Source organism: Phaethon aethereus (assembly GCF_964289735.1).
Source record: "Phaethon aethereus genome assembly, chromosome: 8".
Lineage (NCBI taxonomy): Eukaryota > Metazoa > Chordata > Aves > Phaethontiformes > Phaethontidae > Phaethon > Phaethon aethereus.
The window spans coordinates 31,027,541-31,041,250 of NC_138584.1; the positions used below are offsets into that span (position 1 = coordinate 31,027,541).

The window sequence follows — 13,710 nt, forward strand, 5'->3', positions numbered from 1 at the left end:
CTTATATCACTGCGAATAAAACAAAGGGTATTTTTTTTTTCCTTTTATTGCCACCAGATCAGAATGACTGCAGGTGTCCCTTGTGGAAGACATGTGTGCCTCATCCCCGTTCCGTGCTTGGCTCCTTGCCACAGGTGCCCTTCATAAATACTGAGGAAAACCAGCACCTATTGAGCATTCTCCCCTCAGAGTTTGCTCCTGAACGCAAGGTGCGTATCTGCTGCACCCAGCTCGGAAACAAGACACAGCGAAACCAAGTGTCTCCCAGCCGGGTACTCTCTGACTCCCGGGGCATGGAAACGCCACCCCACCAGGCAGGTCTCGGCCCCCCCCCCCCCCCCCGGCTCGGGGGCCCCCGCGGCGGCCATCTTCAGCCGCTGGCTCTAACCGCGGCCACCGCTTACCCCCCCCCCCCCCCGCCGCCGGCGTCGCCGCTCCCCTCAGAGAGAGGAACCGCACGGTCGGCTCCGCCCGTCTTTTCCTTGTTCTCCCTTTCTGGCAGCGGCCTGGCGCCCCGAGCCGCCCTTGGGTGCTGACCTCGGCTGCCGGCCTTCAGCGCCCGGCATTCCCCAACCTCGGCTCTGGCGCCACTATCGTGATATGGGCGGGCGTGAGGAGACGGGGGGAGGGGGAAAGAAGAGGGAGACGTGTCACTCTGAGGCGCCCGACCCGGGTGGAAGCGGGGAAGGGCAGCTTTGGCCGCTGTCACAGCTGGATGTCCTTGGGATCCGCTCCGGGAAAGGTCTCCTCCACTGGGCTCCCCTACTCACCCCCCGGCAGGCGGCGGAGGAGGGGTCAGACCGGGCCGACGCAGGGACGCCGCCAGTGCTGGGCCGAGGCGAGGGGAGAGGCGGGAAAGGCCCGCGCGCGACCGCCTCACGCTCCCCTTCGTGGAGGCTCCGCCCCCTGCCTCGAGCCCCGGCGCGCGAGGGGAAGGGGTTGGCCGAGGCGACTTCAGCCGCCATTTTGTGGCGGAGCGGACAGCTACGGCTCGGCTGTGGAGGGAAGTGGGGAGTCATGCTGCTGCCGTTCTTTCCTCTGTGTTGCCTTTCCCCTGGTTTTACCCACGGTGTTGCTGTGAGGCTTGTGAGCTGCCCTACCTCATCTCACGGCTGGACCTGGCTGTTAAGAGGTTCTGAGCCAGACCTTAAGGCCTCTCCAGCTTTCAGAACTCAGGGGTGTTATGACTTGGGTTTGCTTGCTGCTAGTTTTGGAGACCTGAAGTGTTTCCTGTTACCAGAGAGGACTGGTGACTCCTGTGGAAGGGAGCAGTCGGCTCTGCTGCAGCAGTGGTAGGTGGGGAGGTCATGTTGGCGTCTCCCAAATGCAAGAAATGGCAAGCTGCTAACTTAGTATGTAAACTTTGGCCTACACATCTAGCTGATGATAGAAGTACATCTTAAATGATGTGATGTATTTGCTGAATGAAAGGATGAGCCTGGGATGTGTGGTAATGACAGGGCAGCCCAGGCTTCATACAAGCCCTCAGGCTTCTCTGTGAACAAAGGTCCTCTCATTGCAAAAGGTAAAGAAACACAGATCTCTGCCTTCAGCAGTCACATACTCTTGTGTATGAGCACAGTCAAGTGCTGTTCAGTTTGCTGAGATATTCACTCGTTCATCCCTTTTCATTACTGAGGCCCTCTTCTGTGATGGTTCTTAAGCATTGATGTCCACTGCCAAGGAAAATACATAGTGACCAGATCTTGGAGTCCAGGCCGAGAAGAAACCTTATATAGTGATAGGTAGAAGGTCTGTTTTCATTAGGCACAATTCCTTTAAGACCTGCCCAGCTGCCATTATCATAAGAAGCATGAAGAGTAAAATCTGTCAGTCAATTAGCAGAGCATTAATTTTTGTGACTGCCAGCTGCAGTCACAAAGTCAGCTAAGCTGTAGCAGCAGCAAAGCACTTTGTCTCACCTAAGGCCAGTGTGTGTCCCATCTGTCAAGAAATGAAGAACTGAGATGGAAGCTCTCATGAATGTCTCCTGATTTTTAACATCCTTATTTCTTAGACTTTGTATTTGCTTGCTTTTCTTGTCTTTATCTAAAATTCTCCATTCCCAAGTCAAGCATGAAGGCTTTCTACCATTTCTTCCATGAAGCGAATGTCATTCTTCCACCTCACAGTCTCCACTTTATTTCAAGTCTGCTGATTTTTTTTTTCTTTGCTATTTCTTTTTGCTGTTACTTGTTTCTCAAAGTACATTTTTAAACTCTGTCAGCATAAGGGGGCGTAAGAGCTATTTCTGCATTCCTGACTTGCCTAAATTCCTCTTAAACTCAATGAATGTTTTGAGTATGCAAGGACGGAGCTAAAAATTGTGTTCTACATTCTGCACTTCTAAAGCCTCCCCAACTGGCATCACTTGCAATTAAAACTTAAAAGCAGACAAGCAGCACCACAGGTAATTATAGGATCTCTGTATCAGATACCAAGGCTAAATGTCTCTCTGTGTGAAAGTCTGGTAAACAGTTGAGCAATTGGATAGTTACAAAGTGGTGTTTTTCTCTAAATAGACATATAGTAAAAAAGGCATTCTAACTAGTCATACCATGGCTCCTCTTGAATTTTAATGATTATATATGCATATAACTATTTTTTTTTTCCTCAGGAAATAAGATAGAAAGTTCTATGCTTTAGAGAGATAGGTTAAGACTTGTTTTGTAGCTGAGAGTTTGCTTACTAGTGTCATCTCTTCTTCAAATGAAGACTGTAATTCACATTTCTGAACATGACCAGAAAGCAAGCTTTCATGCCTTAAGACTGCATAAGACCTACTTAGCGGTCCTAAGTGATGTATAGGCTTTCTAACGAGCCTCAGCATGGCACTGAATTTCATTGCTGAAAATCTGATGGGTAGAATGAGTTCAGATTATGAAGCATTTTCACAGCTGCCTTTTTTTTTTTTTTCAGAGATGAAATGCATATGAAACACCTGTGAACTCTGTACATGGTAGGATGGAGCTCACAGAGTCATTTATTGTTACCTGTCCCCAAATCTTTGCTTCGAGTTGCTGTGGAAGAAACCACTTAATGTCAAAACCCCTTGACTGACTAGATACGAGCTTATCAAAGCTTTTGCTCTCCATGTACACTGTACAAATACACTATGCAGTAGTCGTTAGTACAATTAACCAATTAACACTTTAGCAGGTAGAATTTTCCGATGTAGATGTGTCCATTAGTATTTGTGTATCTCTCTATATAACTGAATGACATTTTTGTATATGTATGAAATTATTCACACAAGCAAATGTCAAGTACAATAAAAGTAATGAAAAGCAGTTTCACTGTAAATATAAAAAAAATTTTTCTTTATATTCAGGTGGAAACAATTTGGTAGTAAAAGTCTCCCTACTGCCAATTTTGATAATCACAATTAAAAAGTTTTTCAGTTAAAATGTACAGTCTTCAGCTTCAAATGAAAAAACTTATTATAAAATAATAAAATACTTGGCTTTTGTGTAAGTCTAAGCAAAACCTAAGTATTAATTGATGGTTTTGTCACTCAAGTTTCAGTGCAATTCACTTTTGCTTATTAGCATTGGGCTAAAATCTAGGCAGAAACAATGCACTCCATCAGCCTTCTGCAAGTCAGAAGTTGGATTTAATGCCACTTAGCCTGTTTGGCCAGTTGAAATCTCAGGAGTTCACATTCACTTAAAAGACTAGGCAACAATTTTCATAAATACCAAGGTTTTGCCAAATGTTGTTCACTAGAATATCCTGTCTTGATCCACTGAGTGTATTGTATTGTGTACTAACAGTCCTTTGCCCTCCCTTGCCCCACTGACATACCAGTTAATAGATGCTATTTAAGAATTTGTTAATAAGTAATAACTATATCTGGTTATTATCTATGTTGTTGATGTAAGAAAAAAAGTAGATTCAAAATCCAGAAGATTAAGTTACTCAACCAAACAGAAGTGTACTGCAAAACTGTTCCTCTAAAAATTGTTACATAATTCAATACAGTCCTTTCTTTCCAAAATACGTGTGAAGAGGTTGTAAAGAAGGAGTGGTCTTTTCTTTTGTTTGCTATTTTACAATATTTTAATGAAAGACTCTCAGGAAAGCCACAAAAGGCTGTGGTATCCCTTCCTACTACAGAATTGATTTTGATATCCTGGATGTCCAGTTTGTTAGTGCCATTTATTCAGCGCTGGCATTCCTGGGAATCACTTAGTGCTGCCAGTCTTAATGCTGACTTGCACTAGTGTTGAGTACCTTGCTGGCCCAGGATGCTGGTCAACCCAGAGTTAAGTGTGTTGTTAGCTACTGTTCTTCTTCTCTGGGGTAATATAAATATAGACTAGATATTGCAAGTTCAGGAACCAGATGCGCAAACATTCAGATTAAATACATTTTAGGAACTTCTGATTGTGAGGGCCTTAAGATGAAGTAATGAAAATGAACTTCAGCATTGCTTTTAGCTTGCCAGATCTGGCAACAATTACACTTTAAAGGGCAACTTGGATGCTTAGTAGTTGCAAAACTGGCAGAAATTCTGAGAATCTCTCACTTAATAGTTTTTATTCTCCTAGCTTCTAATTCTTGCATATAATTTGCAAACTTCTTTTGAAGCAGCTGACCTGCATAAAAATATAAGTGAAAATAGTGGATAAGACAGAATTCTTCTACTAAATCTCTAAAATGCAACATTTATTTGGAGAGACTGAAAAAAAGGAGCATTCGTTAACTTTCTATACTTGAGAGATTTTGCTTAAGTCCTTCAGCAAAATTGACGCAATTATAAAGCTATTTTATTTCCAACAACAGAAATGAGCACATGAAGTTAGGAAGAAAGAAGGAGAACTCAACAGACCAGTGCTAAAAATGAGTGTGTCTGCACTGCACAGTGCGGTGGCTACAGCAAAGCCACATCCAATTACTTTACAGTTTTTCCACTTAGCTTTTCTGGGTGCAACCAGACTAGCAAAAATGCTGAGATTTCTTATTTCAAGCCTTGCAAGGACAGACATTTATTTCAAACGAAACTTAGGTGAAAAAGGTTGGGTACCTATGCCACCAATACTGTTGGACCCACATGTAAAACTCTCAGTGGAAAATTAGAAATGCATTCTCATTCAGTCTTTCATTTAGATAATACAAAGTCTCCCTAATTGTTTCTGTGGTGCTTGCTTTGTGCTGGAGTAGGACTGTAAGAGTGTTATTCCTCAGGGAATAGGGATCGTCATGAAAATGAGATGTGAATCTTGTCAGGCTGCCCTGGCGTGTATGAAATTTTAACTAGATAAATTCTGGTACAAGACATTTTGTTAGAACTGCTGAATAATAATTATAAAAGTTCTACAAGTTGATTTTTCCTGCTCTGATAGCAATTGTAATGACTCAAGATTAATTTTAGCATTAAATCAGAGGTAATTGTGATACTTAAAACCCTGAGGCAAATCAGTGGAAATGCTTTGGAAAGGATAATTATACCTGCATGAGGAAGACTATCTGTTTAATAGCATTAACTGGTCCAATTAAAGAGAGGTGGAGGAAGGGCCAATTTGTTTAACTATTCTCTGAAAAAGTGGTTTGATTTTTTCTAAGGTGGTTCCCCGAGGTTTAAACATTTTAAGGACTATTGGGGGAATCTTGTATCGAGTTGTCGTTAAGTGCTTAACATCACAGACACGCTGGTGTTTTACCATCAAAACCAGGAGGATCAGGGTGCATTTATGCGGCAGGCATTTTGTTTCACATCATTAACCTAGTCTGGCCATAATCCCAGTCTAAACATCCATAAAGAGATTATTCTTCATCGGGGAGGGGGGGTGGGAAGATGGGACAAGACGACGATTCTCTTTGTTGTTGCAGAACAGCAGCCGGTTTGGGCTATTTTACCGCTGATAAGAGCTAGAGCAGTCTGCAGGCTGGCTGAATGCCGCCTAGGATCTGCTGCCACAAAGCTTTCCCTAGGGCTTGCCTGCTCTAACACAAATAGTGATGTGTGTGTCTTTAAGTATGTGTGGGAATGCACGTGTGGACACACACCAGGCATTTGCAAACTAATGCAGGGATTTGGTGTCAATGCCTTCTCGAATACATAACTTGCTTACATAAAGAGGCATGGATTTTACCAGGAGGACTAGAGGGAGCAGAGTTTAAGAGGGTTTTAATCTTTCCATGAATCCTTATCTTTCATTTCCTTGCTGTAGTGCAGGCATTGCTTCTGGCACTGTCCACAGATCTTGAGTGGTTAAAAAAGTTTTAACTGAAAGTTAAAAGCAGTGGCCAAAACTGGCTTTATGCAGTTGCACAAAGGTAGTAGCACTGTACAGAAAGGGCAGTACTACCCTCTTCAGAGTCATAGCACAGAGACAGGATTTTTTTCTCTGCCAGTACTTATTTTGAGCTTTCTAAGGCAGCCCTTCACCAGCTGGAATTGCAGAACATAATTTAAGAAACAGACAGCTCTAGCTTAGTTAAAGCAAGCGTACCCTCTGTTATATAATCCAGGTAGGTAATAGCACAAAGGCATTCTTTCGTATCAGCTATGGGTTTATTTCTGTATCTACACACGGATAGATGCATAAATATGTATGTATTTAGACCTACAGAGTATTAAAACAGCATTCCAAACCAAAACAATCCCCTGAAGACATTTATGCCTGAGCAGACCCCGCAGAAACTGATAGCAGATTGATGTTAATCATATTGTTCAGGGAACTGCTTGAAAGTGCCAGTGCTGCCTAGAACATAAAGCCAGCATCACTATCACCATGCTGGCTGTACCCACAGAACCCACTGCAAAGAGTATAAAGCCTGATTACTTAAATACAACAAACACGCCATTAAAACAGGATGATGTAATCAGGAAAAGGATAACTAGAAATTTCAGAGTTAGACATTTCTAAATGAGAATGAATAATAAAAGCATTTTAATTTTGCAAAATTCAAAGCTTACAAGGAGTTCATTTTCTCCTTCTCAGTGAGAACATCAGCAGTGGATAGGAAGTCAAACAAGATGAATATCATGGACTGTTACTGTAAAATACTTGATCTACCATGTGCAAAAAAGATATTAATATATAGCCCGAGAGGTGGAATGACTGGAGCAGCAGGAGAGAAATGAGTAGTTGACAGGAGCAATGGGTATGTTTGGTTTATTAAAGTCCGGATCCTACAGTAGCTTTACATAGCTCTATTTAAGTAGAATGATCTAGTCCAAAGAGAGGTTTTCTGAGCTCTGCACTGCAATTAATCTTCCCATTCTTTTGATTAATTGCAGACACATACCTTAGCACTCCTATTAAATGGCCGCAGTGCATTTCCAGTCCCCTAGCAGCATGCAGGCTACTGGTGCTTGATAGCTAGCAAGGAAATAACTGTCCACAACACATGATTTTCATGGGGCAGTCCTTTAATGATTAATAAAAAATATGAATAGCACCACAACAGCCTCTCTTCTCGATCTCAGCTTCTGAAATGAAAAGCAGGAGCCAAAGCAAGATGCTGTAACTGTTACCTGTTAAGATTTTTTCAACAATTAGTCACTTTTACCTCTCCTAATCAAAATTATGCCACCATGTTTATATACTATTTTAATATAAAATCCCATCATTCACTTTGAATTTTTTTGACAGAAATGAGAAAAATGCAGTGATTTTAAAAGAATGTTGAAAGCCACAGTAAATCCCCGGAAAAGATGATACATCTCTGATCTCTGATGGAAGAACAGCACCAATCTGTCAAACACATAGCTTTTATCAGCTCTGCGTAAGTTAAAAAAGTGGTTACACAAAGTACTTGGAAAGTTCTTATTCTCATCTTACATTTCTTCAGCACTGAGGGCTACTCAGCTCCAGATTTTTAATTTAATCCATTTTATAAAAAGCCTAATTGCAAAATTGTGTGGAGTTAGGCTAAGTTCTGAATTTTCCTATGGCTTGGGAAAATTCAGCCTAGATATTAAATTCTCACTTCATCTTCTGTCAGTACTAATACATATACTTGACCGAAAAACAACCAGCTTGGATGTGTTGCCATAAGGCACACAATAAATTATAGACCCCGCTCCAAAAGTTTTTGAGTGTATTAATACTCCTGATGCAATTGCATAAATACCTTATTTTGGGGAAATGTGATGCATCCACCCCATCCTGTGTATCCAAAGCACAAGTTTTTCCAGTAGGTAAGTGAACAAGAATGAGGTTAAATGGAGATGGTGTATGTTGAGCTAAAAATTATTAAACAAACACAGCCACCCCCCAAAGAGCAAGTCTCTTTCTCTTCTGTATAAACAAAGGCAAAACCAGAATCAAAGCATTTTTGTTTTTTTCCTGTTGTCCTATTTATTCAGTAGAATCAAGAGGTGCATATTCAATGGTTTGCCGTAGAAGTAGCGTATTACTGACTGTTACTAACATTACAAACTAGTAACGTTGAAACTAATCAACGGAATAAAAGAGCTGACCCTGCTGCAGTGCCTAGGTGTAATGGTCTTATTTTGAACGTAAGCAGATTAGACTGATGTGACTTCAGACATCCACAGGCAGTACAGAGAATATAACTGCCAATATTTCAACCTTTAACAACTAGCATTATTTTCTTTAAAATGGCCTTCATAGTGGATATGACCTCCCAAACAAGGAGTGCAGCAGTTGAGTAAGCAGCAAAGAAGTCTGGTTCTAATGTCTTGGCCAAATTCCAACTTCAGTAATTACACTCTGCTGTTAAATTCCCCCTGCAGCTCTACTAGAATAAAGCTCTTTTTCAGCTTGTCCTGAAGCATTGTGTAGTATTTCTGTGAAGTTGTGCAACACTGAAAATATCTCCTCCCATTAAAATTGCAAGGGGAATTTAGGTAGACAGAAAGCTATTACCAGAGTTTGAATTTGGGCAGAACACCAAGGTTAACTTACACTTGCATTGGGATCAAGGGATCTTTGCTGACAAGGAGTGTCAGACCCTTGTTAAAGAGCACAAGTGGGAATAGCTGACTGTGCTGCCTGAATACAAACTTGGAATCTCCACACCTGGAAGTGACTGCAGGAATGTTTCCTAACAAATGACTGTATAAGATACTCTACAGCACCAGAGGCTTTTATCAAAACCTTATTTGTTTTTTTTTTTAGTAATATTTATGAAATTATTTGTTGATAAAAAAAGTTACAGCAACTTAGAAAAAAAAAAAATCCCACATTTTTTAAAAAGTCTTTGCCAACAGAAAAGCAGCTCTCTCTATATAAACCAATTATGCCAACACAAGTATTTGAATTTCAATAAGTAGATATCCCAAGAGCCACTCAAAGAGTATTTAAGCAAGCTTGAATCAGGCCTGCAGTACTAGTGAAAGCATTCTATGTTATGCTGAAAAGACAGCTGTAACAGTTTTCTTAGCCTCTATATTGAGACTTATTAAAAATATTTAGGTAACTGATTCTCAAATTAGTTTATAACCAAACCCCAAAAAAGTCATTCTCACTAAGCGAGAATAATTTAGAACAATCACTGTACAAATTCCTGTAGAAAGGATAAAACCTCTCCAAATTCACCCACATACACTGAGGCTATTTATATTTTGTGCTTGTTTTTTTTCTTTCTTTTCTTCCTGTTGTTGCCTTTCTTCTTTTTTCAGATCAGGGCAGTGGTAAGCTTAGTGCTCTTATTTCACCCATTTCTTTAATCTCAATTTTCTCATATTTTCTTGTCCACAGCCACCTCAGAATAACCAGCAGAGTGATGCCAAAGCCAGCAGCCAGCATCACCACAGCACTAATGCCAGCAACCAGTTGTCTCATGCAAAACTCTGGTGGCTTTTCATTAACATAGTAAATCCATATTTTTCCAATATCCAGAGCATCTCCATTGATGGAGACAGTGCATGTACTGTTAGCATGAAATAGGGAGTCATCTCTCATATCTTTTCCAAAGTAATGGGCTACATCAGCTATATCTATCTACATCACACCTAGATTTCTGAGAGTCATGCTGGTTCGGGCAGATTTGGATAATTGGGGAATCATATTTAAAGATTGAGATGTACTTGGGGTGGTTTGTATCGCCTCTCAGACAGGTGTTTCAGGGCGTTTGCTACATCGGGAGCATCGAAGGCACCTTTCTTTGTGCCTCAGTTCAATGTAGATCCAGCTTGTTCTAACCAGTTCACCACAACTCAGGCTTTTGTCACCCTTTTCGGTTCTCCTTACTCCAGCAGTGTTCACACTCTAGCAAGTATCAATTTGATTGCACTGCCTGGCTTTGACGATACCACTGTCCTCGCAGTCTGGATTGTAAATGCCATCATTATATAACAGCCCACGGGGATGGCCCCAGAAGTGCTCCTCCTTCAGGGGGATCATTTCTGCCTTCATCAGCAAAGAGCTGAACAGTCTACCATATGATTTGAGCCTACCAGCGTGTGCGTGCAGTTCCCAGATCTGTCCTGGGCACATACCGTCCACTTGTTGGTCGCACAGGTACAGTTGTTCTGCACTGATGAAGCTACGACCAGAATCAAACCCAGCAAAACCCCAAACAGAGGCTCCATATTGCAGGCGAAAAGCGTGGATAAAGTCCTGAGTGATAGCAGGCAATATCTGAAGCTTTAATCCATTCATGGAGTCTACTCGTTTCTACGTTCTGGTGTGCTGCTCCTTTATCAAGATTCAAACTGCACCCACCAAACAGGTTCTCCTTCCAAAACAACTGGCATCTTGTACCCAAATCCTAGAGAAGTCAGCAAGCTGCACTTCCATCTGTTACTTCTCAGGCAGCGGCACCAATGCCTGCCTCCAGATGCCTGCCATCCCTCTTGCTTGATGAGGAAACAACAGGGAAGGGACATAAAGCCAACCTGAAGCATAGCTCCTGCCCTGGGCTTCCCTTATGGATTAAAGCACAAGCAGCTTGCCCTTTTCCCTCAGTAGACTTTTTATGTACTATGTAAATGCACGTTTAAGGAACTTCTTCCATTTCTGTTGGAAGAAATCCTACTTCCCCACTTCCATCATGGTTTTTCCTGCCGTCTTTCATCACACAACTTCTGTATCATTCAACTGTCTAGATTCTTATCAGTTACGGACTTCCTCCTTTCTACTTTCATGTACTTATGAAATAAAGCCTTTTGGAGTTTTATGTATGCTGCCTGGAGCAGCTGCTGATTCAGGAGGAATGACTGTTTATCAGTTTGATGGCCACACTCCTACATGGAGAGCACAGGAGCCCAGTCTCAGCTTCCAGCACACAAAGTTTCTCTCCCCCATTTCCTTTGGCACATACTCATCCCAAGGCAGTACTAGGAATGATGATTTTTATGCTTGCATTACCCTTACAAAGTTGTTAGCCGTTTCTGAAGAAATTTTTCAATCTGAACTGTGAGTAATGCCTTTCGCAGTACACTCCAGTAGCTCCCAAGTGTCCTAATGATCTAGAAAGCATGAGTTACCATTTCCATGTGTTTTGGCAGCAGCTGAAAGATATTTTCCAGTTTGCATTAAGCAAGTCCCATTCATCTGATTTGTTAAAGTCAGACACTTTATAAATCATTCTTTTGGGACCAGTAACGACCTCACAACAGTGTATACACCATTCTCCCATCCACACAACTTCCACGCTGCCTTGCAGTCAGCTCCTTTTACCTGTGCTGCTCTTTCCAGGGCCTGCCCTGCTTCAAATCAATGCAAGCTGGGCTACTTGTTGTGATGGCTTGCATCTGTGTGAACAGTGGGAAGTCACCCTGGCTGCCAGTGAGTATTTATAGCATGGTAGAGGTTTAAAATAAGAGCTCCAGATGTAAATACCCGCTGCCACTAGAGAAGGGCACAATCTGGCGTCGAACTTTGCAGCAAGACCTATTTCTAAATAAGCCACAGAAACACGCTACTTGAGGGAGCAAAGATGGGACAAGTTTTTCAAATTATTCCTGGCTCCTTTATGGCACATTATCACACCTCTCCATTTCCCCTTCTTTATATAAAAATAACCATTGTTACCTTTCTTAGAAAGTAATTGAGATCTACAGTTAAATTATTATAAAAATTGCTAGTTATCTCAAGTTGTCATGTTGATGATTCTTTGATAATAGTTTAGTAACTATTTTCCCATTTTTAATTTCCAAGTCCTTCATTTACCTATAATAATCTGCTTTTAAAAAGAATTTCACGTCTCCTTCAATGTCAAAATCCATTTAACAGTCACCTATGTACTCATATCTTGTCTTTATTTCACATTATGAACTTTAGAGAGAGTAGGTTTGTTTTTCTTCTCTCTGGAGGACAGAGCATCAACTGCTGTAAACTTGCAGCTCACAATCAGCTTCGGTGAAGTGATGGCAATTTCTGTACGGCCGAGAGCTGCGCTGCCCTTGTGCTTAGAAAGCGCCATATGAGGTGTAGGGTATAGCCTGTAAATAGTGGAAATCAGTGGGTGAATCCTGCTCGCATAGCAAAGATGGCTCCTTATCAAGAAGACATAGTAGAAGTGGGCAACCACATAGTATGTGTCATGAAGGGCAATGTCTAGTGAGGAGTTTGCGAGGAAAATTCCTGCTAGGCCTCCAGTGGTGAAAAGGAAGATGAAGCCTCGAGCTCCATAGTATTGGTGGGTCTCATTTCATGGTTCCTCCACATAGCGTAGCTGGTAAGCTAAAGACTAATGCCAGCTGGGATGGCGGTGATTATGGTAGCAGATGTGAAGTATGCTCGGGTGTCTACATCCATTCCTGCTGCAAATATGTGGTGAGCATGAGGAATCCAATGGATAGTGTAACTCATGCTATTCCTGTATAGCGAACGGTTCTTTTTTGCCCACGTAGTATGTTACTACATGTGAGATGATGCCACAGCCTGGTAGAATTAGGATGTAGACTTCTGAGTGGCCAAAGAATCAGAAGAGGTCCTGATCTAGGACTGGGTCGCCACCTCCAGCAGAGTCAAAGAATGTGGTGTTTAGGTTTTGGTCTGTTAGTAAGGCGATACCAGCGGCAAGAACTAGGAGTGATAGTAGTAGTGAAATGGTGGTAATGAGGACAGATCACACAAATAAGGGGATTTGATATTGTGAGCGTGGTGGTGTTGATAGCAGTTGTGATGAAGTTGGTTGCTCCTAGGATGGAGGACACACCTGCCATGGGGAGGGAGAAAAGGGCTAGGTCTACTGAAGCTCCGGCATGGGCTAAGTTGCTGACTAATGGTGGGTATACAGTTCATCCTGTGCCTGCTCCAGCTTCCATGGTGGAGGTGGCTAGTAGGAGTAGGAAAGATAGGGGGAGTAGTCAGAAGCTTATGCTGTTTATGTGTGGGAATGCCATGTCAGGGGCACCCAGTGTAAGTGATACTAGCCCCTTCCCAAATTCTCCAATTATAATTGGTGTTACTATGAAGAAGATTATTACAAAGGCATGGGTGGTGACAATTACATTGTAGATTTAGTCATCCCCTAGGAGAATTCGCAGTTGGCTAAGTTCTGCACGCAGGAGTAAGCTGAGAGCAGTGCCAACAATACCAGCACATGCACCAAAAATTAAGTATAAGGCACTGGTATCTGTGGTTAGTAGAGAATAGTCATCAGTAAATGAAGGTCTCAGGTAAGGTGTCAGCATTGAAGCATTAGGCTGTGGTCCTTTTTACAGAGGTTCAATTCCTCTTCTTACCAGCTCTGTGGTGAAATTCATGTTGAGTCACAAGCTCACCGACGTACACTAAGAGTGTGCTGGAGTCTGGTAGGCAGAAGCAGGACTTCTTAGTAAATAGT

General features: G+C 42.0%; 1 protein-coding gene across 1 annotated transcript; it reads right to left on the reverse strand.

The window, feature by feature from the left end:
* Positions 1 to 9,540: 9,540 nt before the first annotated feature.
* On the reverse strand, positions 9,541 to 10,507 carry TACSTD2 (tumor associated calcium signal transducer 2; the record flags this gene model as incomplete). The annotated part of the gene is given in 6 exon segments (XM_082003082.1): positions 9,541 to 9,846; positions 9,929 to 10,012; positions 10,014 to 10,072; positions 10,074 to 10,184; positions 10,188 to 10,339; positions 10,342 to 10,507. Coding segments are annotated over 6 exon segments (822 nt in total). The 3' UTR covers positions 9,541 to 9,596.
* Between the last annotated feature and the right edge of the window lie 3,203 nt (positions 10,508 to 13,710).